This window comes from Alligator mississippiensis, chromosome 3 (genome assembly GCF_030867095.1).
Source record: "Alligator mississippiensis isolate rAllMis1 chromosome 3, rAllMis1, whole genome shotgun sequence".
NCBI lineage: Eukaryota > Metazoa > Chordata > Crocodylia > Alligatoridae > Alligator > Alligator mississippiensis.
Window position 1 is genome coordinate 301,640,554 of NC_081826.1, and position 26,381 is coordinate 301,666,934.

General features: G+C 54.7%; 1 protein-coding gene across 2 annotated transcripts; it reads right to left on the reverse strand.

Moving 5' to 3' along the window:
* Nucleotides 1-25,733, reverse strand: LOC102570046 (uncharacterized). Of its 2 annotated transcripts, none has more exons than XM_059725375.1 (9): nt 25,552-25,733; nt 13,914-14,090; nt 12,852-13,040; nt 11,964-12,185; nt 10,218-10,535; nt 9,792-9,889; nt 9,044-9,236; nt 7,413-7,459; nt 1-132 (listed from the first exon to the last, which is right to left on the reverse strand). In XM_059725375.1, exons 1-9 carry the CDS (start codon nt 25,661-25,663, stop codon nt 64-66), a joined length of 1,425 nt encoding a protein of 474 aa, XP_059581358.1. In that variant the 5' UTR covers nt 25,664-25,733; the 3' UTR covers nt 1-63. The 2 variants fall into 2 exon arrangements, with proteins under 2 accessions (XP_059581358.1, XP_059581359.1); XM_059725376.1 differs by lacking the exon at nt 1-132 and adding an exon at nt 6,661-7,141.
* Nucleotides 25,734-26,381: the final 648 nt, after the last annotated feature.

Below are 26,381 nucleotides of genomic sequence, written 5' to 3' on the forward strand. Positions count from 1 at the left end.
TTGTTTACTTACACCGAAGATGGTCGCGGTGTAGGCTGGACAGTTTTCCAGGCACAGCTCTGATTAAATCCTCGTTTGAGGACTACGACAAGCTCGGGTCTCTCCCACGGAGTTGTTGAGGCTCCATGGGTCCTTTTGCATGCAGGGAAAGGGATACGTCAAGGATTGCGAATGGTGACGGGGAGAGGCTAGAGGCTGATCAGACCTCTGTTGCCTGCTTGAAATGCGCTGGGTCCGATAGGCTTCACAGCGCTTAGAGATCTTCACACAGCGTGAAGATCCCTCCTCCTGGTGTTCGTGGAGTCCTCCAACTTGGGCGGAAACCACTCAAGCTTTTTATACGGCTAGCAAGCCAATCACTAGCCGCCACGTGTGAATAATTTCACTCAAGCCAATAATGGGGCTCGAATTATCATACAAATGGCGGGAACTCTTTGCACCGTGCATCTCTGCGCTGCAAAGAAGAAATGCACCCTGCAAAGAAAGCTTCAAATTGGCGGGCAAATAATTCAGTGGCGCCAAAGCACACACAAAACAAAAATCACACCCTTGGGTTGTGACAAGCAGGAGGGTAAATATTTTAATCATATATATAACCTGAAGTTAGCAACCTCCTAGGTGTGGTTAGTGTAGTAAAACTACCTGTAGCAGGGTAGGCTCTGCAAAATGCTGCATAATAACCACCCTAGGAAAGAAGCAAAGGCCAATACAGAGTGCCTTAAAGCCCTAGCTCCCACTTCCATGTGAGTTATTCTACCGAGGTGTATGAATGTTGGAAAGAACTGTTCAGGGCTGCTCTTCGTCTCTTATTTTACAAACTTAGTAAGCTTAATAAAACACTGCTGTTTCCATTCTAAGAAAAAGCTGTTGTGAGCAATGTGCGCTGGTGTTTGCTCCCTGCTCTGCTCTGGATAATGTGTAACAGGATCCATGAGTAATTGGACCGTTGCCTCCCTAGTTGTTGGGTGCCACATGCAGTCAGGGTCTAACAAATACCACCTCTTTCTCTCCCCAAACTCTGCTCTGTGACAGTTTGGTTACCATGGTCACTGCAGAGGGCAAACATGCCCTGGGCTCCAGGTAACCCTGAGTTGTAACCTGAGCTGGATACATTCCTGAGAGATGGGGGAAACCTGCTCCCTCTGCCTACCTGACCGGCATCACATACCTGGGTGGGGGCTTCAACTCCCTATTGTTCGAAGTGATCTCCTTGCCTCCAGAGGGACTCTCCACCTGCCTGTGGATGATACTCATGAGTAAGCTACCTGAGCTCTAACTAGATATATAGCTTGCAGTAACTCAGATACGAGATCAAAGGCTACCCAGCCACCCTGTTTGCTCTATGGGATTTCTCTGATATTGCTCTATCCTGTACTGTATTCCAAACGTACTCCTTGCAACTGATAAAGTTCTCCATTGTACCTAGCATGGGAGGCTTATTCGGAGAGGGGCTAGATTATGCCTTGGGGTTCTCTTGTTTCGGCTGACTAAGGGAGGCCACTATTTGTGCTACAGACTAAGGGAAGCACCCCAAGTTCTTGAAGTGGGTCGAGTGCCCTTAAGTGTTTCCCAGGGGGCACAGGGCCTGGATCAATCCAGACCCTGGGTGGTGGCAGTGTTACCCCCAGGCTAGCAAGTGTGCTCCAGGAAGTGGGTTGGTTGAACATGAGGTGCCCCCAGGGAGGCACTCAGAGCCTGGAAGATGGTTGGGCACAGTGAGGTGGGTGGCTCAGCACAGGAGCACCCCCTACTGGGCCACCCCCATATCCTGTCCTGGGTGCACAGAGCAGTGGGAGCTCCCTACCCTCCCTGGGCCCTCTGGATGAACTGAGGCTCTGTCCTGTGCCCTGCCCTGCTCTGCTCTGGCTGGGCAGTGGATGCCTGAGCCCAAGCCCAACTGCCTCCCTCACCGTGGGGAGCATCAATCTGTCCCCTCACACCCCTTCCCTCCCCCCTCCGCTTCCACCACAACAGACTTACCAGCTGCACGCAGCTCTCCAAGCTGCTGATCTGTGCTCCTCGCTGCCTGCATGCTGCGCTATGTATGGCTGCAGGCAAGTACGGTGCATTTATCGGCCAAATTATTGGCCATGTCAGGCCGATTTCTGATAGAGTCAATTTTCTTTATATCAGTGCTGATCCAATATCAGACTGATGTATCAGTGCACATCTAGTAATGAACCTCTATGTCCACCAGATAGCACTGTGACTTTTTTGTAGTTCACCCCTTTGAATTGCTTCTGCTTTTTTCCCCCTTGTGCCATTTGCTGGCTCCCTGCTACCACAGCTGCATGGCAGGTCACGGGGTATTGGGCCCTGGGCCCGGGAGGGAGGTGCTGGCCATATCACTCTCCTGTGGTGCTGGCTGGGGACTGAATTTAATTTGTTTGAAAATCTAGTGCATACAATAACTGATGCGATGCTCTAAAGCTTAATTCATTTGAAAACCTAGGGTATGCAAACACTGATGCAGTGCTCTGACATAAACAAGTTTAAATTTTATAAACCTACTTAATTTAGTGAGGATTAAACCCTGTGGTGTGTACAGGTGCCCAATGAGGGTTGGAAGGGGCATCAGGAGTCACCTAATCCTGGTCCTGCTCTGAGAAGGGGGCTGGACTAGATGTGAATGCTTGAGGTCCCTTCCAACCCTCATTGTCTATGATTCCCATTCTAGACCAACTCTTGCTCAAAGGGGGGTGGGATGGGGTGGTGAAATTGCCTACCGTGGATGTTTTCAAGAGGAGACTGGACAGTCACCTTACTGGGGTCACCTGACCCCAGTTGTCTTTCCTGCTTGGTGTGGGGGGATGGATCTGATGATTTTCTGAGGTCTCTTCCAGCCTTACAAGCTATTAAAAGCAGGACCAGCCCCAACTACATCATCGCAGACAAGGTTTTGTCTAGCCAGGCCTTAAAACCCTCTAAGGATGGAGACTGCACCACCTCTCTGGGGAGCCTGTTACTGTGCTTCACCACCCTCCTAGTGAGAGGGTTTTTCCTAATATCCAACCTAAATCTCCTTTGTTGCAACTTGAGCCTATTGTTCCTTGTCGTGTCATCTGCTCCCACTCAGAACGGTCCAGCTCCATCCTCTTCAGGGAGTTGAAAGCTGCTACCAAATCCCCCCTTAGTGTTCTCTTCTGCAGACTAAAGAAATCCAGTTCCTGCAGCCTCTCCTCACAAATCATGTACTCCAGCCCCGCAATCATTTCCGTTGCCCTCCACTGGACTCTCTTCAATTTTTCCATATCCTTTCTGTAGTGGGCAGCCCAGAACTGGACACAGGACTCCAGCTGTGGCTTCACCATGTCTGAATAGAGGGGAAGGACAGACAAGGTTCTTTGGGTAGATGTGATATTTCTTAGTAGACCAACTAAATAGTAGAGAAAAATGTTCATTGCAAGCCTTTGGCACAAACACCCTTTTTCAGGCATAGGGAGAGTTTGCTGTGCTCTACAGGGTAGAATAGAAGTCAATATGCAAAATGCAGGTCTGTGAAAATGCAAATGTGTGTCAATGAGGATCAGAGGGAATGGCAGATAATGGGTGTGAGACAGGTAGGGAGTGGGTGGGGGAGTGGAGAATATTGACCTGGTGATAGGATGTAGCTGGTGAAATGCAGACAGGTTACCTGAGCATAACTGGCCTGACCACCCAGCAGCGGTGAGGCAGGGACAGGAGCACTCTTCCCACCTCCTGAGGAAGCCAGGCCATTGGGCAGCTGAAAAGGCAAGATCCATGGTCCAGAAGGGAGCAGGCAAGAGGTGGGCTGATGGCAGCCCAGTGAGGGGCTCTCAGCTGAGATGGGGCTGACCCCTGAGCTCTGGCTCCCAATCCCAGTCACAAGCCAGACCAAGAGCAAGTGACAGAGGCTAGACTCGAGGACCCCCATGCAGGGGACAGCTCTCCCCCTACCTGAGAATGCCCTGTCTGCGGCTCCCAGGAACATGACCTGGTCCCTAGAAGCACATGTGGCCCCAGCTGTCTGCTGCCTCCTAGAGAAACCATGGCTTCCTGCCTCCTACCACCTCTGTGCCTGGTGCCTGCACCCCACAGGCTCTGGCATGGACATGGATTGCAGCCTTCTCCTGGAATGGCTGCTCCCAGACCAGTGGGAAAATCCAAGCAGCAAACGTGAGTCAGGTCCTACCCAATGGTGCTGGTTCCTGCACAAACAGGAAGGCAGGCAGAGCTACGAGACTAGGCAGAGTGGGCACCTGCAGGGCCATGTAACTACACCATCCCAAGGCAGACCTCAGTCTTATGCTGCTTCTCAGTGTTTCTGAATGCTTCTTCAGGAGCTCAGGACAAGCAAGAGGTGAGAAGATATAGAAAATGGCCAAAATCATAGCAGTGGCATAGTTTCAGTTTCATAGATGTGAGGATCAGAAGGGACCTATTAGAGCATCGAATCCAACCCCCTGCCCTGGGCAGGAATGAGGGCTGGGATCAGATGACCCCAGCCAGGTGTCTGTCCAATCTCCTTTTAAACACTGCCAAGGAAGGGGACTGCACCAGCTCCCTTGGAAGCTTATTCCATATTTTGGAAACCCTCACTGTAAATAATTTTTTCCTGTTGTCCAATCTGAATTTGCTCCTTCAGTTTGTGGCCATTTTTACTAGTTACCCCGACAGGCGCCCTGGTAAAAATTGTATTCCCTTCCAATAGGATGTGAAGGGAGAGGCTTCCTTGCTGCCTGAGGAAACCAGGGTTGCTAATGCACAAAACATTTTTTACTGGCACTTGAAAACTGTGAGCTCCATCCTGACACATGGAAGACAGGATGCATGTATTGCCCTTCAGATTCATTGGCCTTTGGGCTCGGGCTCCAATGCTAGGAAGGCTGCAGGCTCTCTGGATGGCAGGACCTGCATGCAGCGGGATCCTTGCAGAACATAGATCTGGGCTGAAAGCACCATGATGATGGTGAAGAGAGGCAGAGGCCAGGTGGCCAGCAGTGGCACCACTGAGAACAGACTGAGGGCTCATCTGGGGACAGGGATGCACTGTCAGCTACCTCATGCTCCGCTGTCAGTGCAGAAGCCTTGGGCACAGGGTGTAGAGACCACATTTCTTGGTTTTATAAGGGACTTCTCTATGAAGCAGGCAGTGCTGCAGTTTGAAAGAGGAAAGGCTCTTCCTGACCCAGCCCTAAGTCCTGCACAGGATTTGGGGGAAGGGGTGAGTGTCCCTGAGCTGCTCAGCTGGAGCTACCACAGTGTGGTTGGGTTTGACATCCACATGGGAGGGAAGATAGGACAAAAACTTCCCCAGCCACCTTTACCTTGAAGAAGGGAGACTGCACCATAAGGAGGAGCCAATGATACAGGAGAGAAGAGGGGCCCTAAGGAGGAGAAGCCCATGCAAGCAGCCTGGGAACTGCTTCAGAACAGCTTATTGGAACAGCCAGTATTGGGTAATGGATGTAGTGCAGAAGCAGGAAAAAGGTTTCTTTCTGACACTGGAAGTCAAACCTATGGAGGAAGATGAGAAAGGGCAGAAACACCAGCCAATCAAGTGTCAGACTGTAACGAGACAAGGCCAGCAAGAAGTGGAGAATAAACATTCAGGAGGCACAGAACGCAACAGGAAACATTTTCTGAAGACCATGAGAAACTGAAGACCTGCCAGGGAATCAGTCATAGATCCACATGCAGGTGGCAGTCACCTGTTGGCTGCTTCACCCTTGGAATGGGACAGGAGGGTGATTTGGCAGCGGTCATCATCACTGATCAGTCCTTTTTGAATCTGCTGTGCTCACCTCATTTGGGGAAGGGGCTAGTAGAGGGGCCCCAAACATAGGCTGTCCCTCCTTATCTTACCCAACTGGATAGCTGCTTCCAGGGGCAGCACTAAAATGGCAGCTGAAACACAAAAAATGTCTTTTGCATCCTGAAATGTACAAATCCTACTAGATGGCCTGATCAGCGACAGGCTTGAACACAGAACAGCTGTTGTGACGTGGGATTTCTTCGGTGCAACCAAGGTTGTGTACAGACCAAGCTCTTGCAGAATCAGTCTTCACATCCAGACTGTGCCTAGAGGACTCAGGAGACTACCCTGAGGGAAGAAAAGCTGGACCTGTAAAGGAAGCAAGCTAAGTCCTCCGAGCCCTTTCTGTTGTGTCTTCCATTCCACTTGGAGCCAAGCCCCAAGGGGCGCTGTGAGCTGCATGCAGACACTTCTTTGAGCTGGGACTGGTGCTCATCTTCTTTGGTATGCTTTCCCCCAGTGGCTGGGTTGTAGCTGGAGGAGAGGCAGAGGCCATGGATAGGCGGTGACTTGGGATTCCTCAGACTTGATTTTGCACTGAGTGGATGGAGGGTGTGGCAGGCCAGTAGGGGGTGCTTCTGCGTTGAGCCACCCACCTCACTGCGCCCAACCACCTTCCAGGCCCCATGTGCCTCCCTTGGGATGCCCCACATCTGGCCGACCCCCTTCCTGGAGCGTACCTGCCACCACCCAGGGTCTGGATTGATTTTTGGCCCTGTGTCCCCTGGGAAACACAGGCCTAGTAGTCCTTGAGGGGTACTTTACCCACTGCAAGAACTTGTGTTCTTCCTTCACTCTGAAGCACAAATAGTGCTTCAAATAGTCAGACGAACCAAGGGGACCCCAAGGCATAATCTAGACTCACTCCCAATAAGTCTCCCATGCTAGGTACAAAGGATAACTTTACTGGTTACAAGGAGTAGGCTGGGAATAGGGTACAGGGTAGAACAATATCAGAGAAATCCCTTACAGCAAACAGGGTGGCTGGGTAGCCTTTGATTACGCATCTGAGTTACTGCAAGCTATACATCTAGTTAGCTCTCAGGTAGCTTACTCACAAGTATCATCCAGAGGCAGGTGGAGATTCCCTCTGGAGGCAGGCAGTTCATTGATCATGATTTCCAAGAGAGAGAGCGTGGGTTTCAGATGATCCAGCTTCTCTGAAAGTTTTCATCATGGCTACTGCCCCTCTTCCTGGGCAGTCCTTAACTGCAGAGGGGAGAGGGTCACCATTCACAACCAGCCTGGTGGGGGGTCAGGCCTTCAGTGCCACGGCAGGGATGCCCTTCTCTGCAGCTTAGGGCACTGGTGTCAGAGGGCCCTGGAACTAGCAGGAGATATCTGACGGGTCCTGGGGCTGCAGCTCTGTGATGGGGGGAAGCAGGAAAATGTCAGTCTCCCAGCTTGGGCTCCACAGGCAACTTGGTGCATCTTGCCTCCCCCAAGAAATGGAGTGCTTGTGTGCCATGGGGGTTCTGGACCCATTGGCATCTGCCCTGCTCTGGGGACCACAGTGCCCCTCAGGCAGTCCCAAACTAGGAGGGGCCCCACTTCTCCCTGACCATGGCCTCCAGGAACAGGCAGCAGCCAGGTTGTGTGTGTGGGGGGGACGGGGGGAGGGACCCTGGGGTCCTACCTGCATGGTGCTCCTGGCCTGCATTGCTTGCTGTGGCTTGGTGCTGCCTGCAAGAGGAAAGAAGTGTCCTGAACCTGGGCAAAGTGCAGTGCCCAACTGCACCTCTGTGCCACCGTCCTGGACCTGGCACCACTCATGGAAGGGACCAGGGCAGGGGCTTAGCAGCTGTATGTCCCCACGGGGTCTGTGCTGCAGTAACCGGAGGGACCCATAACATGGTGTGCCCCCCTGCTCCTGGCCAACAGAGGACAAGGTTGTCAAGTAAGAATGGCCCCAGCCCAGCCCAGCACAGCTGAGACTAGGAGAGGAAGTACCAGCTTATAAGAGAGAGCCAAAGGATCTCTTATAGGCTGGTACTTTATTTTAAGGGTGAAGGAGCAGAAGAGAGAACCTCAGGTAGATAAAGCTGCTTATTATGAGCTGCCAGAGAAGTGGTACTGGGGGAGTTACCTGATGCCAGCCCTTAACACAGAACCGGCATTGCTACTGCAACGCCGTGGGCTAGAGCCTTGCACAGAAGACAGGACAGGAGCACAGCAGAGACCAGCAGCAACGAGTCACCCTGAGGCTGAGCTTGCAAGGTGAACCAGGAAACACATGGGACAGCCCAGGGAAGCACCTGCATGGCAGGGCCAGGGCCAGGGCCAGGGCTGGGCCCAGGGGCAGGGCCAGGGAGGTGTATGAGCACAGGTTTTGAGCCCAGAGGGGAAGTCTGGCCCTGGAGGCTGCTGGGACAAGAGCTGCAGGGCAAGGGGAATGCATGTGCTCTGCTAGCTGGCACTGGAGCTGCTGTGAAGGCAGGCCAAGAGGGTGCTGGTGCCCACAGGGGAATAGCTCCAGGGCAAGGGGAGTCCTTGTCATGGAGGCAGGTAGCCATGGTTTGTGTTTGGACCCAAAGGGGGTAGAGTTTGTATTTTCCAGAAGGCTTTGTCTTAGGTTAAAGTGTTAAGAGGCATGCCAGTGTTTATAGACCAGCCAGCAGCCCTGATTCAGGGCATACCGTAGGCCTAGGTCTGCGGTGAGAAAGTGGAGGTAGGGGGGTGGAGTTTAAAGTCTAAAGAGGAAAAGGGACAAAGAATGAAGCTTAGCTTGGGAAAAACTGGGTAAGGTCCAGGGCCAGGAGTACCCATTAGGCAGCCTCCCCTCTAATCAAACGATACCAAGATGTGAGGGGTGATTTTGGATGGCACTGGGACTAGAGCCTGGTAAAGGTCATGTGAGCACCAGGGTGTCATAGTCCCCTGGACCACTAACCCGGCTGTGCAGCTGTGCACAGGGGTGGGCTGGGGTCCCTACACCTCTGCACTTGGAGCAGCCCCCAGGGAGCACCTAGGACTATGTCCCACCTGCTCCTGTCCCTGCCACAATCCCCAGCAGTTGTCAGGCATGGGCAGAGCAGACCTAAGACATGCCCCAGACTGACCTGGAGAGCACAACCCACAGCAGCAGGGCCCCAGCAGCCAGCACCAGTGGCATGACCACAGAAATGGCCACGTACCCTGGCGTGATCCCCGCTGGCTTGGACTCCTGCTTCCCTGCAACACAGACACCCATGGTCCTGTCACAGCCACATATGGGGGCTCCAGGCTACTCTCAGCCCCAACGCACACCCTGGGGGCAGAGTCCATTACCTGACAGATCCGTTTCAAAGGCCCATTGTGATGCCTTCCCCAGGCCGGCAGCTGTAAGGCCCTGGACTGTCACCGTGTAGTTGGTCCCGGGTCTCCAGTGGGGCGGCCTGTACTCAGTGACCGATGGGTTCACCTGCACCACCTGCTCCTCCAAGAACCTGTCGTCGTTCTCTCTCCGAGCCGTGATGTTCAGCTGCAGGGAACAGCGCAGCGCCGGGAGGACTCAGGCCTGCCCCTGATCCCCGCTCAGTAACAGGGGCAGCGAACCCCACTGTGTCCCCGGGGCCGGGAGGGAGTGTACCCCCACCCACAGCCCTGTGCTGCTTAGGCAGCATGGGGGTCCACTTTGGGACCCAGCCAGAGCTATCCCACGGCCAGCAGGATGGCCCTGATGCACCAGGACATCTCCCAGGGGGCTGCCTGTTTGCCATGGTCCCAGGGATGGGTGGGCCTCGCCACCACGTGCAGCAGCATGAGGAGCTGACAGGAGCCCAGTGCCGGCCCTTCACCGTTATTTCTTTGGATGCAGAGGAAGTAGAGGGACCAAACGCAGGCTCTGAGCATCGTGGACAGCACAGACATGCGGTGGGTGGGTCAGTCCTATCATGTCAGGAAGAGCAGCAGGTGGTGCCTACGGCCTCCTGGGAGATGCTCAACTGCACCTGCCACCTCTCCCTGCGCAGTCCCTGTCCCCCGGCGCAGACTGGGCTCCTGGCTGGGCCACGCACTAGAGTCCACTGCCCAGTACCTGGTACCCAAGGATGTCCCCATGGCAGGACGGCAGCTGCTTCCACCGCAGGGATCCGGTGCTGGGGTCCCTTGGCTCTATCTGGGGCTGGGCTGGCACTAGAGCAAAGGAACGGCAGGTCACAGCCCAGGCCCTAGGGCCAGGCCCAGCACCCACAGCTCAGCACTGGGGGGGCAGCTGCACACCGAGGAGCTGTGGCTGGGCCCTGCCCTTTATTGACAGAGACAATTGCTGTGGGGGAAGCAGGAGCTGGGAGGTCATGCAGCTCCTTCTTGGTAGCCGCAGCAGTAGGGGAATTGCCCTGCTCCCTGCCCCTGCTGTGGGTGCAGCATCCCCATGCTCTGCTGCTCCCCTCACCCCAGCTCTGTGCAGAGTCCACGGCTCCCACACATGGCTTGCAATTCCTGCCCCCCCCCCACCTCTTACCCGTCTCTTTTGTCCTGACCCGCCGTCTGTAGAGGACAGCGCTGGAGGAGGGTATCCCAGCCCCGGTGCTTGCAAAAATGGTGACGTTGTAGAAACTGAAGGGTTGCAGGTAGCTGCAGGTAAAAGTCCCCTCCAAGACTTGAGATACCCACTCTAGTGTGCCTCCTCGTTCCCAGCAGGGGTTGGCCTTGTGGTGTACATCTGCCTGGCACTTGGCCCATATGGTCGATGTGCCCTGGCAGGACTTGATGGGCTTGCAAGCCAAGCTGAGCCTGATGCTGGTGGGTGAAATCTCTGGGGGGCTGATCTGGGGGAGGTCTGTGGAACAAACATTGCATGGGGGGTTATTCCCCACCCCTCTGATACCATGACTCTGCAGGGAGCTGCAGTCAGACCAGCCCTGGCAGCTATGGTGGGGCAGGGTGAGAAGTCGGGCTCACTGATGGCAGCCTCTGGGGACAAGCCACAGGGGACAGAGGATGTGACCTCCATGTATATGCTGAGTGCAGGGGCAGCTCTGGCTAGAATACAGGCAACATGCATCAGGGACACAGCACATGTGGAGAGGCACCCCCCCCCCCCCCTCCCCGCGCGTCCGTGGGGCTGCAGGCATCTGCCAGGGCCCCACGGACAGCAGAAGCCCCTGTGACCTGCAATCTCCCCTGCTGTGCCTCCTCCTGTGCTGCGCCTCCTCCCATGCCTGCTTGGTTTAGTTTTTCATAGCAAAGAGTCACTGTGGCCAGATCCCTGCTGGAAAGAAGTGCAGCAGGAGGAAGGAGCACAGCCAGAGCAAGGAAAGGACAGGGCAAACATTAGATCAGGTAGATGAATCCGAACTCCCTGGACTTTGAATGCTGATGTCTGCCAGAGAGAGAGGAACAAGGGAAAAGCCCTGGTCAGACCCTGATCACTTTTCCTTCCATAGTTTCCCTGCTGCCATGTGCTGCAGCAGATGGGCAAGACGGAGCAGGGTCTGACCCAGGCAGCTCTTCTGTTCTTATGATGCATGAAGTCAGCAGGGCCTGATGAAATTCACCCTGGAGAACATGGAGGGGAGCTATCTTATGGGTCCACTTGGGACAGACCAAGTGCAGAGGCATGGGGAAGGGCAAGCGTGGAGCTTGGGTAGAAGCAGCATTGTTTGCTCTTTTGCAGGTCCTTTGAATCTGGTCCTCTGACTTCAGGAGCATCACATGATTCCTTTCTGGAAGATGAAGGGCTAGAAGACACAGCCCCTTGCACCGGATTGCACTGATGTGTGGGGTTGTTTTGCAGCCAGATCTGGCACATGGGGTTGGGCTTTTTAGCAGGATGGGGCCATAGCCAGATGCAGCTCACGGGGTCCAGCTGGAACGTGGGGTTGCTCCATGGCTGCATCTGGTACATGAAGCCTGCCCAACAGATTGACTCTGTGCACTGAGCCCAGGCTGGATGTGGCCTGCAGACTAGCCCTGTGCATGGGACCCTGCTGTAGAGCACTGCTGCACTGGGCAGAGCTGTGGGGGGTCCTGCCACAAATGAACCTGCCCTGGCCACAGGAGCTGGAGCGGCTCAGAGGGTCTGGCCAGCTCCAGCTGCCACAACGCAGTCAGTGGAGCCTTGGCCTCCAGGCTCCCTTGCAGCCAGCCCTGGACACAGTCCTGACTGGGATGGCCGGGTAGACTTGGACACTCTGCAGCCTGAACTGGTTCTCCTACTGCGGTAAGAGCCAAGAATGACTGGACAGGTCTCTATGCTCTCACTCACCTACACAGGTCCCATTCTTTTCAATGCGACGCCATTCACTCCAAATGTCTGGCATTGTCCAGATACCCAGATCCTTTGGATATTGCGCCACACAGAGGATCACGGGTGGGGACGGCCAGGTCCCATCAGGGCAGCTCAGCCTCACTGCCTCATGCCGTCTATAAAATTGCTGGTCTGGGGCAAACTGAAGTCTTGGGTCCCATTGGGGCCTGCGGCATTTCTCTGCAGAGACACGAGGCCCAGATGTTAGTGAGGGATGTGCCCTGGCTTGGCCAGGACGGGTTTGGGGCTGTGGGTTGATTGCCCAGGAGCTCTGGGAGCCCTTGGCCTGGGGCAGCTATCTGGGGGTGGAGCACAGAGACAGGTCTTGCATGGATCCCAACCCCATCCAGCCCAAGGGATGGGGGTGTCAGGGGCTCCCCAGCCACATGAGGAAGCACCAGGGACCCAAACTTCTGCAGGAGCCTGGGCTTGGACCTTGCACTGACCCAGGAATGTCCCAGGGAGATGCAGGGTGTAGGAATTGGCCATTGGGCTGCAATGGGGAACACTCTTGCTGTCCTCACCAGTCACCTTGGCCAGGCCAGGGACGTCTCCTGGTCTGGACGGACCCCACACTGGAGGCTTTAGCCAGGATGGAAGTGAGTCAGGCAGGGAAATACCCACCCTGCAGCTGGGGAGCTGGATGGGGCCTGGCCCTGACTGTGGTACTCTCCTGATGTTCCAGTGAAGTGGACCAGAGCAGGAATTTCTGCTTCAACTCAACACACATCTCTCTCTGAGGATCACTGGGCTCCCCCTGCTCCTAGCACGTGTGGAGAGCTCAGGCCCTGGGCTCACATCCCCCCTCCAGGCCTGTCTATATATGTGTCTGCGCACAGCACTCACCGATGCAATTCACTTGGCTCATGTTCCACTCAGGACGCCCGGCTCTGTCCACACACTGCAGCCAGCCTGAGCGCCCCTCAAACTGCTCCTGGCGACAGCTCACCTGGACCTTCTTACCAAGTGCAAGCTCTGTCGGGATGTAGCCTGTAAACATGAGCTGGAACCAGTTTCTTCTAATCGTACAAAACCCTGGAGGGAAAGAAAGATCCTGTTTAAGCAGCACAGCTCCCTAATGATGCTTCCCTCCCATGCGGGGCCATGCCAGCTGCCCAACTCATTGCCAGCCCCTCTCCCTTCAGCTGAGAGGATGTTCACCCCCTGCTTAAACTGTGCCCCTCACTCGTATCCTTCTCTTCCCCCCCACCTCAGCCGATGTCCCTGCCAGATGCCCCATGGCATCAGGCACCCGCCCAGCCCTTTGCCCCCTCCCCCCCCAGCACACACATCGCCTGACAACTCAGCACCCTCCCAGGTGTCATGATGTTTGCCTCATCTGTCCTGAGCTGCCTGTGCAGCCCTCCAACCTACCATATTACGGTGTAGATGCTCCCTCGTGACAGTAGCCCTCAGCCCCAGGACCCCCCACCCCAGCACCCTTCCTGCTCCGTGAGCTGCTCCCCTCCCCTTTTTCCCCAGAGCTGTGCCTCCTTTTGCTGGTGAGGGGCAGCAGGAGCCAGCACCAGGGCTGAATTGGGTCCCTCCTCTCAGCAGCACTGACAGCCATAGGGGCCCCTGTCCCTTCTGCTTTTCCCTTGCTCTGCCACTCTCAGTGCCACCCTCCACAGACACACCCCAGCCCCTCTGCCAGCTCCCGACCCAGACACCTTCCTGTCCTTGGCCCCAGCATTACCCAGTGGAGGGAGCCTGGGTCCCAGCTGTGGGGCATGGACCAGGGTAGCTCTGCACCAGGACACAGGCTGAGACGTCAGCATAGGAGCACAGGGGTTGTGCAGGAAGAAAGGCAGGTGGGAGGGATGCCCAGGAGCTGCTGGTGCAGTAGGGGCCATGATGCAGGACACCAGACCCCTGAGAACCCCGTGACTCAAGGGGTCTCAAACCCACCATCACACTGGACACTCTCTGGACTCCAGGTCCCCGACCCTGTGCATGTGCTGTTGGGAACTGAGGGCCGAAAGCCCACAGAGCACCTCCACGTCACCGTGGCACCTGGACTGTAGAACGGCTGTTTCGGTCTGAACTCGGGCCAGCGGTCCCTGCTGTCTGGTGCTTGGCACTTTCCTGCAGAAGGAACACAGGGACAGTGTCACTGGGAAATGGCTCCAACCCCAGCTGGACCACGTGTGCTGTTTTCATCAGCCACTATGGAGCTGAGACTGCTGCAACCCACTGCCCAGTCACATGCAGACATCCTGCCTTTGACTGCTGCATGACAAGGGCCATTGTCACCCCCCTACCCCCGCAATTCAGTGCCTTATGCATGTGATTCCCTGGGGGTACCCCATAATCTTCTTAATGTATGCACCCCGACCCTCCCAGAGTTATGTGTGCTGCTGCCCCTAAGGACATAGCCTGCGTGCACCCCTTTCCAGGCTGAGTCTCCCTGGGATTCTGGATGGAGAACCATCCCCAGGAGAGGGGCTGAGGGCCCACCTGAAACACAGGGGTGATAATTCAGCCTGGCTCGGAGACAGGATGGTGTCAGTGAGCACCCAGCTGCCTGGCCGGGCCCTGCGGCCATGGTGCTTGGCGGGGGCATGCTAAGTCTGGGAGGTGGCTGCCTCACTCCAGACACTGCGCCCCCTATTCCAGAGGCATCGGATCTTGGGCTGTGAGAGCTCATACACCCATGGGCTGCTCAGGATCACCATCTCTTCCCTGGCATAATACGGCTTGTCTGGTTCAAAGCTCAGAAGTGAGTCTCTGGTGGGTCTCTGGCACTTTTCTGCGGGAAGAAAACCTGGTTTTGGAGCATTGGTGAAGGATGAACTGCAGGCCCTCAGGCCAGGCCCTGTACATGGACATGCAGAGGGGTGAGTGCTGCTCTTCCCCTACACATGTGTGCAGCAACACTTATACACCCCACTAGGCACATGCCAGTGCATGCTATGTCCAGCCTATCATAACCAGCACACACCCCTGAGCTCCACACACCACCAATGCACACCCCCATGGTGTGCACACTAGGGCTGTGTGAAACAGCACCATTTTGTTTCAACTTCCATTTCACCATTTCACTGGGACAGTGTTTCATTTTGTGCTTCATTTTGTTTTGAAACCGCTGTTCTATTTTGTTTCATCAAAACTGTTTCCCTGTTTTGATGTTTTGCCCATAGGCTATAACGGGGGAGCACAAAACTGCCTATAACTTTGTCATTTCTTGCCTGATTCAGCTGAAACTTACAGGGATGGTAGCCCCTTCTGAGACCATGGAGTCTGGCAAGTTTCAAGGAGATAGATGCAGTGTTTTTTGGGAAACTGCACCTCAAGCTGCTGACAAGCAAAACTCATGATGTGTGACTGCGTGTGTGTGTTAAGGCACGCCCTCATTGGCGCTGGGGGCCTATATGACATGGTAATGTTCCCCAATGAGGTCTCCTCTTCCCCTACAGCTGCAGCTCAGTCCACCACTTTAAATGACGACAGGTAATAAATGACTTAGTAAGCACCACAGTAGTGCCAGCAGCATCTCAGGCAGCCAAATAGTCACAGTCAATATCAGAGCAGTCCTTCCCCCCGCTTCCTCCTCCATCTCCTTACTTCCTGTTTCCCTGCAGGCAAGTTCAGCTTTAGCTTCAAAACTTGAAACATTTTGAAACTTTCAAAATGTTTTGACTGCCCTTGTTTCTTTTTGAGGCTGTTTTGAAGCCCTTTGTTTCATTTCGATTTCCCTGTTTCAAGCTCGAAATGAGTCAAAACATCAAAACAAAACAGCTGATGAAATTTTGCACCGCCCTAGTGCACACCTACACCACACATAGGCCTTTCTAAGGGGTATGATGATAATGACAATATTCCCCTTCTGTGCTGCTTTATAAGTTCAGATCTTGGCCTGATGAGCCCAGCACTGTCAGTGCAACATCCCAGGCATGTGTAGCCCGAGTTGGACCACTCCATGAGCCCTTGGCAGAGATGAACATTGCATCACTGACCCCTTTGCCAGGCATGAGCATGCACAGGAGCAGTGGGAAAATTTGTGGGAAAACGGTGTGATTGACAGCGGGGTTAGGCGCAGTCCTGAGGGAAATGCAGAGATGAACGCTGCTGAGGAAAGGATGTTTGCAGCTTGGTTGAGTGGCAGGATGGTCATCAAGAAGACAGCAATGCAGAGTGTGTGATTGGAGGGTGATAAGATGGTTACCAACAGCCCATGGCTATAAAACACCAGTGCAGGGGCATCTCGGGGCACATCTGCGTGTTGTGGGAGACCAGCCAAACCATTCCAGACCTGGGTTTGTCTGAGGGAGCAAGTGTGAGCACACATGCAGCACATGCATGGATCAAGCTGTGTGCTCGTGTGCCGGAGAGTTGAGGAAGGGTTGGGCTGTGGGTACGCGGGAGGGCTGGTTGGTGTCTGAGAGTGTGGCCAGAGCTCCTTGGGCTAGCTCTATCTTTTTTCCACCCCATTTAGGACCATAGTTTCATAGATGTTTGGGTCATAAGGGACCTCAAAGGATCATTGAGTCCGACTCCCTGCCCTCCCAGTGGCAGGAGAAAGTGCTGGGGTCATCTGACCCCAGCCAGGTTCCTTTCCAGTCTCCTCTTGCAGACCCGCAAGGTAGGGGAGAGCACCACCTCCCTTGGAAGCCTGTTCCAAATTCTGGAAACCCAAACTGTGAAGAAGTTCTTTGTGATGTCCAGCCTAAACCCACTCTCCATCAGCTTGTGGCCATTGTTTCTGGTTATTCCAAGAGGTGCCCTGGTAAACAGAGCATCTCTTATTCCCTGCTTCCCCTTGCTTCCCCTCCCCCTACACCTCCAGTGAATTTGTATACTGCCACAAGACCCCCTCCTCAGCCTTCTCTTGTGGAGGCTGAAAAGGTCCAGGTTCCTCAGCCTTTCCTCATAGGGCCTGCCCTGCAGGCCTCTAACCATATGAGTGGCCTCCTCTGGATCCTTTCAAGGTTGTTCACATCCCTCTCGAATTGCAGTGCCTACAGTTCAATGCAGTACCACAACTGCAGCCTGACTAGTGCCGCATAGAAGGGGAGCATCACCTCCCTGGACCGGTTCATGATGCACCTACTAATGCATGACAAAGTGTGGTTAGCTCTGCTAATTGCTTCATCACATTGATGACTCATATTTGTCTTGGAGTCGACAATAACTCTGAGATTTCTTTATGCCACTGTGCTCCTGAGAAGGCCATCCCCCAGCCTGAAAGTGTGCTGGTGATTCCCTCTCCCTAGGTGCAGCACCTTGCACTTGTCCTTGTTGAACTGCATCCTATTGTTCTCTGCCCACTTCTCTAAGCTGTCCATGTCCACCTGGATTTGATTTTTTCCCATCAGTGTGTTTGCTTCATCCCATAGTTTGGTGTCACCTGCAAACTTGAACAGAGTGCTTTCCATGCCCTCATCCAGGTCACTGATGAAGATATTGAACATCACTGGCACAAGGACCGAGCCTTGGGGGACCCCACTTCTCACATCTTTCGAGGTTTCATAGTTTCATAGTTAGTCGGGTCGGAAGGGACCTGAACAGATCATCAAGTCCAACCCCCTGCCATGGGCAGGAAAGAGCACTGGGGTCAAATGACCCCAGCTAGGTGTTCACCCAGTATCCTTTTGAAGACCCCCAGGGTAGGAGCAAGCACCCCTTCCCTTGGAAGTTGGTTCCAGATCCTAGTCATCTTGACAGTGAAGTAGCGCCTCCTGATGTCTAGTTTGAATCTGCTCTCCGTCAACTTATGACCATTATTTCCTGTCACTCCTGGTAGTGCTCGGGGGAACAGGGACTCTCCCAATGCCTGCTGGTCCCCCCTGTTCAGTTTGGAGACAGCCACCAGATCCCCTCTTTGCTTTCTCTTGTGGAGGCTGAACAGGTTCAGGTCCCATCGCCTCTCCTCGTAGGGCCTGCCTTGCTGCCCCCTGATCATGCGAGTGGCCTCCTCTGGACCCTCTCCATGCTGTCCACATCCCTCCTGAAGTGCGGCGCCCAGAGCTGGACGCAGTACTCCACCTGCGGCCTGACCAGTGTCTCATAGAGGGGGAGGATCACCTCCTTGGACCTGCTCGAGATGCATCTGTGGATGAATGACGAGGTGTGGTTAGTCTTACTGACCATGTCCTCACATTGGCAGCCCATGTTCATCTTGGAGTCAATAGTGACTCCAAGATCCTTTTCTGCCTCTGCACTGACAAGAAGGGCATTCCCCAGCCTGTAGGTCTGCTGCTGGTTCCTCCCCCCCAGGTGCAGCACCTTGCACTTCTCAGTGTTGAAGCCCATCCTGTTCTCATCCACCCACCCCTGTAACCTGTCCAGATCAAGTTGCAGCCTATCCCTCTCCTCCAGTGTGCCCACTTCTCCCCACATTTTGGTGTCATCCGTGAATTTGAACAAGGTGCTTTTCACCCCATCATCCAATGAACAGTGCGGGCCCAAGGACTGAGCCCTGGGGGACCCCACTGCCCACATCCCTCCAGGTAGAAAATGACCTGTACACCACCACTCTCTGGGTGCGGGCCTCCAGCCAATTTGTGGCCCATTTGACTGTGCAGGTATCAACACCACAGTCGCCTAATTTTTTAATGAGAATGGGTTGAGAGACAGTGTCGAAGGCCTTCCTGAAGTCCAGAAAGACTACATCCACCGTGACACCTGCGTCCAAGGATTTTCTGACCTGTCCACCACCACTCTCTGGGTGCGACCCTTAAGCCAATTTGCCACCCACATGACTGTGTAACAGCTGTTCAATTTGTTTATAAGAATAGGATGGGATACCATGTCGAAGGCCTTGTTAAAATCCAAGTAGATGACATCTACCTCGGCTTCTGCATCTAAGCATGTAGTGACCTGGTCACAGAAAGAAACAAGCTTAGTCAGGTAGGATCTGTGGCAGAAATGCCACCGTCGGTGCCCCTCTCCAGAGACCTGTCTCAGCCAGCCTGGGAGGCTGGTGTTTCATTCCTCAGGGTGGGGATCTCCCACCTGGTCTACATGACAAAAGCCTGGCGCCTGGGAGGCGATGCTCTGGTCACCTGGGCAGGGGGGAAAGACCCGGCCCTGCGCGGGCCCAGGTAGCCAGGGATGCTGGGGAGATTGGTCGGCTTGTGGCCAGTATTGGCAGCTTCGATTGGACCGGGCTGCTGAGGTCAGAGAGGTTATTTAAGGGCCCGGTCCAAGAAGAAGGGGGAGTCAGCCATTAGCCATGCGGTCATCCAGGTGAATCTGAGCCTGGCTCTCTCCTCATCACCGCATGCTCCAAGAGTGCCCTGCCTCCAGAGGAAACAACAACCACCTCTGGACGATGAGAGTGAGTAAGCTACTAAAGATCCGATTAGATATTTAGTTTCAGTAACTCAGATGCGTTTAAACGGCTACCTCAGCCACCCTGGTTTGCTCTAGGGGATTCCTCTGATATTCCTGTAAGATTTCTATGATACTGCTCTACCTTTTACCCTGTTTTCACCCTACCCCCTGTAATCAATAAAGTTCTCCTTTGTGACCGGTGTGGGAGACTTATTGAGGGGTGGGTCTAAATTATGCCAAGGAGGCCCCTTAGGTCTGTGGACTAAGGGAGACTTTCCTAATAAGCCCCTGACTTGGGGAAGTGCCCCAAGTGCTTGTATTGGGTCTAGGACCCATTGGACGATCAGGCCTGCGTTCTCCAAGGCGCGCAGAGCCAGAAGTGAGTCCAGAGCCTTGGATGGTGGCAGCGGGACCCCAGGCTAGCGGGTGTGCTCCAGGGAAGGGGTCGGCCGGACGGGAGACACCCTAAGGGAGGCACTCGGAGCCTGGAAGGTGGTCGGGCGTGTGGGAGGTGGGCGGCTCAACACAGGAGCGCCCCCTACTGGCCCGCCACACGTGGTGGCAGTGGTGGGATCCGAATACCCTGCTGTATTTGAGGCATAATTTGGGAAAGGAATAGAGTCACTGAAATCCCTTGAGCAAACAATTTCTAATTTGACATCGGGTCGACTGGATAGGGTAGAGAGTCAGGATGGCGGACGAGTATGTCCGGATGACTGTGCCCGAACTGAAGGAACTGGCAAAAGAGAGAGGCCTTCACGTGAAGAAAGGGCTAAAGAAGGAAGAGCTGATTAAACTTTTGTGCACCAGCGAGTCAGAACCAGCGTCAGCTTCACGCTCATCAAGTCCTGGGCCTGACTCAGGACCACCCTCCCGCTCGTCAAGCCCGGAGGCTGCCAGGAGATCACTCTCCGAGAGCGAGCAACAGAGACTCCATGAGAGAGAGATGAAAAGGATGGAGCTGGAGGAGAAACAGCTGGAGGCCCAGCGTGAAAGGGAACAGCGGGAAGACAAGAAGGAACAACGACAGCTGGAGGCCCAGCGTGAGAAGGAGCAGATAGAATTGAAAAGGCTGGAGCTGGAGGCCCAGCGCCAGCGCGAGAAGGAGCAGATAGAATTGAAAAGGATGGAGATGGAAGAGAGGAGGTTGGAAAGGGAAGCCCGGTTGGAGGCACAAAAGCTGGAAGCACAGCTCCATTTGCAGACCATTGGGGGAAACGCGAACCCTCCGCAAGCGTCCGGGGAACAGCCCAAACTGGACGTCTCCGCCTTCGCTCGCTACCGAGAGGGAGACGATAGTTCCAACCTGGTCTCACCTGCAGACATAATCCCGGGGAAGACCCTCACTATTCATGGAGTGGGGTCCGCACCCCAGAAGGTACCGGTATTCTGTGCCCCCGTCGTGTGGAACGACTGTGCAACGTATCTGGAAATGGGGGTACTGGAAGGGGCTCCGGCCCCCATCCTGGTGGGACGGGATCTTATAGAGCAGGAAGCCCAGCTCCGGAGGTGGGAACAGATCCAAGAGCCAAAGCCCCGCACTGTTCATGCGGTGACTCGCCTGCAGAGCAGGAAGGCTAAAGAAGGGGGGTTAGGAAATCCCCGGGAGAAAGTCACACCATTGGCCACAGGGGAAGGGACCCCTGCAGACGGCGATTGCACCCTGGTCCCAGAGGGAACCGGTAACCCCGAGGTTGGGTTAAGTGACAGTCCCGGGGAGGCGTGCATTACGTCAGTGGCAGAGGGAGGTGACACTAGCAGGGAGGAGACCCAGGAAGTCCCTGTGGGTGAGTGTGCACTCCCTGCTGATTGCCTAGTTGGGCAAGAGGAGTTCAAGCAGGAGGTTTGGGAGGACCCCAGCTTGGAGGGACTCCGGCAGATGGCTCAGGAGCAAGAGACTGAGTTCCCTCCGGACAAGAGGGAACAGGTGGTCTGGGATAAGGGGCTTCTCTATCGGTTGTGGGTGCCGAAGAACCATGCCGAGACCAGGGAGCCCCAGCGCCAGCTCATAGTACCCCGGAAATACAGACAGCAATTGCTTGCCCTGGCTCATGATCTACCGTGTGCTGGTCACATGGGCAGGGAACGGACACGCCAGCGGTTGCAGGTGAACTTTTTTTGGCCCAGAATTGCCCAGAATGTGACGGACTATTGCAAATCTTGCGAGACATGCCAGCGGACGGGCAAAAGCGGGGACAAGAGAAGGGCTCCCCTGCAGCCCCTCCCGATCATAGACCAACCCTTCCACAGGGTGGCCGTGGACATTGTGGGACCGCTGAAGCATAGGACTCGTAGGGGAAAGAAATACATACTGACTCTGGTGGATTATGCAACGCGGTACCCGGAGGCAGTTGCCTTGTCCTCCATCGAGAAGGAGTGCTTGGCCATCGTCTGGGCCCTGAACAAGCTGAAGCCCTACTTGTGGGGACAACAGTTCACCGTCCTGTCGGACCATGCCCCACTGCAGTGGCTGCAGACCATGCACAACACCAATGCCAAGCTGCAACGTTGGTCCTGGCAGCTGCAGGAATTTAATTTTACTGTCCACCACATAAAAGGAAGCCAGAACGTGATAGCGGATGCCTTGTCACGAAAGGACTCTGGGTAGTGAGTCCTTGGGACTTGGGACTAGTGAGGAGATCACTAGTGGAAGACTGCTATCAAGTTTTATGGTTTCTATCTGTTATTGTCTTAACTTGTTCCATGTTCCAGGTTTTTCCCTTTTGCTTCTTCTGGCATCCCGTGGAAACTCCCTGACCCGACACGCCCGGACCCACGGCCCTGAGAGGCCCCGTATCCGAGCTTGTAAAGGAGGGGGGGAAGTGTGGCAGAAATGCCACCGTTGGTGCCCCTCTCCAGAGACCTGTCTCAGCCAGCCTGGGAGGCTGGTGTTGAATCCCTCAGGGCGGGGATCTCCCACCTGGTCTACATGACAAAAGCCTGGCGCCTGGGAGGCGGATGCTCTAGTCACCTGGGCAGGGAGGAAAGACCCGGCCCTGCGCGGGCCCAGGTAGCCAGGGATGCTGGGGAGATTGGTCGGCTTGTGGCCAGTATTGGCAGCTTCGATTGGACCGGGCTGCTGAGGTCAGAGAGGTGATTTAAGGGCTCGGTCCAAGAAGAAGGGTCAGTCAGCCATTAGCCATGCGGTCATCCAGGTGAATCTGAGCCTGGCTCTCTCCTCATCACCGCATGCTCCAAGAGTGCCCTGCCTCCAGAGGAAACAACAACCACCTCTGGACGATGCGAGTGAGTAAGCTACTAAAGATCCGATTAGATATTTAGTTTCAGTAACTCAGATGCGTTTAAACGGCTACCTCAGCCACCCTGGTTTGCTCTAGGGGATTCCTTTGATATTCCTGTAATATTTCTATGATACTGCTCTACCTTTTACCCTGTTTTCACCCTACCCCCTGTAATCAATAAAGTTCTCCTTTGTGACTGGTGTGGGAGACTTATTGAGGGGTGGGTCTAAATTATGCCAAGGAGGCCCCTTAGGTCTGTGGACTATGGGAGACTTTCCTAATAAGCCCCTGACTTGGGGAAGTGCCCCAAGTGCTTGTATTGGGTCTAGGACCCATTGGACGATCAGGCCTGCGTTCTCCAAGGCGCGCAGAGCCAGAAGTGAGTCCAGAGCCTTGGATGGTGGCAGCGGGACCCCAGGCTAGCGGGGGTGCTCCAGGGAAGGGGTCGGCCGGACGGGAGACACCCTAAGGGAGGCACTCGGAGCCTGGAAGGTGGTCGGGCGTGGGGAGGTGGGCGGCTCAACGCAGGAGCGCCCCCTACTGGCCCGCCACAGGATCTACCTGCTGTGTACCCATGCTGGCTGCCCTTCAGCATTATATTACCTGCTGGACTCCTACAAATATGATCCTTGATATTTTTTTTCAAGGGTTTTTCCAAGGATAGAGGTGAGACTAACCGGCCTATAATTACCTGAATCCTTCTTCCTTTCTTCTTGAAAATAGGGACCACATTGGCCTTTTTCCAGTCCTCTGGGACCTCATCTGAGCACCAGGAGTGCTCAAACAGTCATGCTAGTGGCTTTGCTATGACACTGGCCAATACTTTCAGCACCCTTGGATGGAGCTCATCTGGTCCTGCCGACATAAACACATCCAACCCCTCCTAGTGTCTCTTTAGTAGGTCGGTGCTGACAGTTGTTGGGCTGGTATTCCTCCTGCTTTTGTCAGTAATGTATGTGGGAGATTTGTCTAGATCCGAGTTCAAGAATACAGAGGCAAAAAACTCATTGAAGAGCTCAGCTTTGTCCCTCCTATCTGTCACCAACTTGTGGGGGTCCTATGCTGCCCTGTGCCTTCCTTTTGTTCCAAATATACCTGAAGAAGGACTTTGTTGCTGTCCTTAATTTTTGTCTCCAGCTTAAGGTCTACACCTGTGTCCCGTATCAACCCCTCTGCATTCTCTGTGCACAGAACTCAGCAGTGCAGCTCACATGCGTCGTGTCCCACTCGGCACGCTCAGCCTGCTCCACTCACTGCATCAGCAATGAGCCCTCCTGAAACTGATTGTGGAGACAGGTCACCTGCACCTGCTCGCCCACTGCAAACTTCATCTGCAAGGAGGCAGCCGAGACAGATGGGGCCCAGTTCCCAGCTCTGGTACAAACCCCTGGAAGGAAAGGGGGAAGATCCCCTCTGAGCAACACAGCTCCCTAAGGACACCTGCCTCCCCAGGCTGAGCAACCTACCCCATGGGTTACAACAGCCCTTCTAAAGGGACCAAGCTCCTCATCCCTTAGGACAGAGAATGGACAGCAACTTCATCCTTCATCCCTCCCTGATGGGGCAGAAGCTGCCAGTGCTAAGATCCTTCTCAAAAGGCAGCAGGCTTCAGGGGAAGTGGAGCTGGCTCATGGCAGCTGCCCCACAACTGGGGCTAGAGAGGCAGCCTGGGTCCACACAGGCACCCAGGGGCTTCAGGGGCTGGAGTTGGTGCTGCTCCCAGGGAAATATGAACTTTCATTTTTACCTAGGATAACTTTTACAATCTTTTCTCCTGTGCCTGAAGAAGGGCGCTTGTGCCCAAAAGCTTGCAATTAAGGGAATTTTTGCAAAAATCTAGTTGGTCTAATAAAATATATCACTTCTACCATGAGTTCTGATTCTTTTTGCCTCTAGACCAATACAGCTACAACTGAGATACCGAGATACCTTGCGTGCACCAACAAAGCATGCCTTGGGCAGTAATTCCACACCAGCTCCTGCCTGGTCTTGCTCAACAACCAGCTTGAATTGCAAACAGTTTTAGCATCCCCCACAGGGAACAGGAATCCTTTTTCAAGAATGTGAAGTGAAAGAAGAACAGGCTGAACAGGGGTGGGAACAGGGGCTGTGCTAGACAAGCAGTGCATGGTAGAGCAGCCACGCTGGCAGGGCCCTCCTGAAGTCGCCTCCCATCCAGCCCCTGCTCTAGGCAGGATCTGTCCCATTCAGACACATCTGCTCCTAACCCGATGCAGCAGCACAGCTGCACAGTACCAGGATCCACTGACCAGAGACACCAAGAGCCTAAAACCTGCCCTGGGGGAGCCAGGGAAGATGCCTGCCAGGGCCGTGCTGCTGCAAGGGGTGCTCTATGCACTGGAGACAGCCAAGGAAAGATCGAGGAACATCCATCTGCAGACACCCTCCAGGATACCCAGGGCACTACCCACAGGGCAGTGTCTGTTCTGTCCCCCGATGCCAAGGAGAGCTGGAGCATCACCTTGCCCGCAGGACTTGGAGAAGAGGCTGGGCTGGCTCCTGCCTGGGAAGATTTAGGAACACAGGAGCCTGATACTCTGGGTATACTTGGGCTGGATGGCTCTCAAAACCATGAGCTGCCATGGGACTGCCAGCACAGGGAGTCAATAGCCCTATGACACAGAGGCTTTGGCTCTTGGCTCAGGTGAGGGCAGGTGCAGTACGGGGCTGTTGGCTCAGCTGTGTTCACTGCTGCCAACAGGTAGCTGGGATGGGCCACTGGGCCATCCTCAGGTGGGGTGAGGCTGAGGTGTGGAAGCTCATGGAGCTTGTCTTAGGTGTGCTTGTGCATCTTGGTCCCCAGAAACACACATGGACCTGGCATTCCTGTGGCTGCATGAGGAAGCCCAGTCCCCTGCCTTCTCTTGGCTCTCTGCCTGGAGCCTAAGTCCCCCAGGCTCTGGCATGGATTAGAGTGCAGCCCCCTCCTGGGACCACTGCACCCAGACCGGTGGGCAGAGCCCAGCAGCCACTTCCCAGGGGAGCAGCAAACCTGAGTTGGGTCCTACCTGGAATCTTGCCTCCTTCCTGGCTGCTGGGACTGGATGGTGCTGGTTCCCATGCACACATGAGGGGTGGAAGAGCCAGGAGCACGGCCAGAGCTGGCACCTGCAGGGCCATGTCACTGCAAAGTCCCAGGACTGACTTCAGCCTTGCACTGCCTCTGAGCCCTTCTAATCACTTCTGCAGGACTCAGCAGGCACGAGAAATGAACACAGGAAGGAACTAGGTATATATAATCTTTGTATGTGGTGCAAGAGGCTTCCTTGTTGGAGTTGGAAACCCCCGGCAGTGTTAGAGCTGCTCTTGTTTCCCTCTTGGGTGCTGTGTCACAGGGGCAGAGGGAGTCTAGTCTCCTTATATGATGGGACCCAGTGTTGGCCATGGCTACAAGGGTACAAACTCCATGAGGGGTTAGATACTGAATCCAAGGAGAGTTTCATTTCATAATTAGGAAAAAGCCATGGTCAGAGACTGGCAGGCTGGCTGGCACTCCCACCCTCAGCACCTAGAGAGCCAGCGCTCTCAGAAAAGGGATCTTTGCAGAGCCATCCAGAAGGCAGAGTGCAATTCATTGACCACCCCCAGCCCCTCTGTTATCCACCAGAAAACAACTCACCCCAAAACCTGATGTGCACTGGGGACCATCCAAACGAACAAAACACCCACACGATCCTGACACCTGGCCTGGGCTCAAGGCTGTTCACCCTGTGCACTAAGGATCTGGATGCAGGGAGGGAGAGCATCCTGGGAGAGAGTGCACAGGACCCAGAGACTGGAGGGATACAGGTGCACTGGAAGGCAGGACCCACATGCAGGGGGATCCAGGCAGACACCT

Bases quoted from the DNA above. Each gene is read 5' to 3' on its own strand.
- LOC102570046 (XM_059725375.1), bottom strand. From the start codon at position 25,663: ATGGCCCTGCAGGTGCCAGCTCTGGCCGTGCTCCTGGCTCTTCCACCC. The intron at 14,091-25,551 runs GTAGGACCCAAC...TTCCTTCTGCAG, and splicing joins GGAAGGAGGCAAGATTCCAG to GAAAGTGCCAAGCACCAGAC. The intron at 10,536-11,963 runs GTGAGTGAGAGC...TTTGTTCCACAG, and splicing joins AAAGAATGGGACCTGTGTAG to ACCTCCCCCAGATCAGCCCC.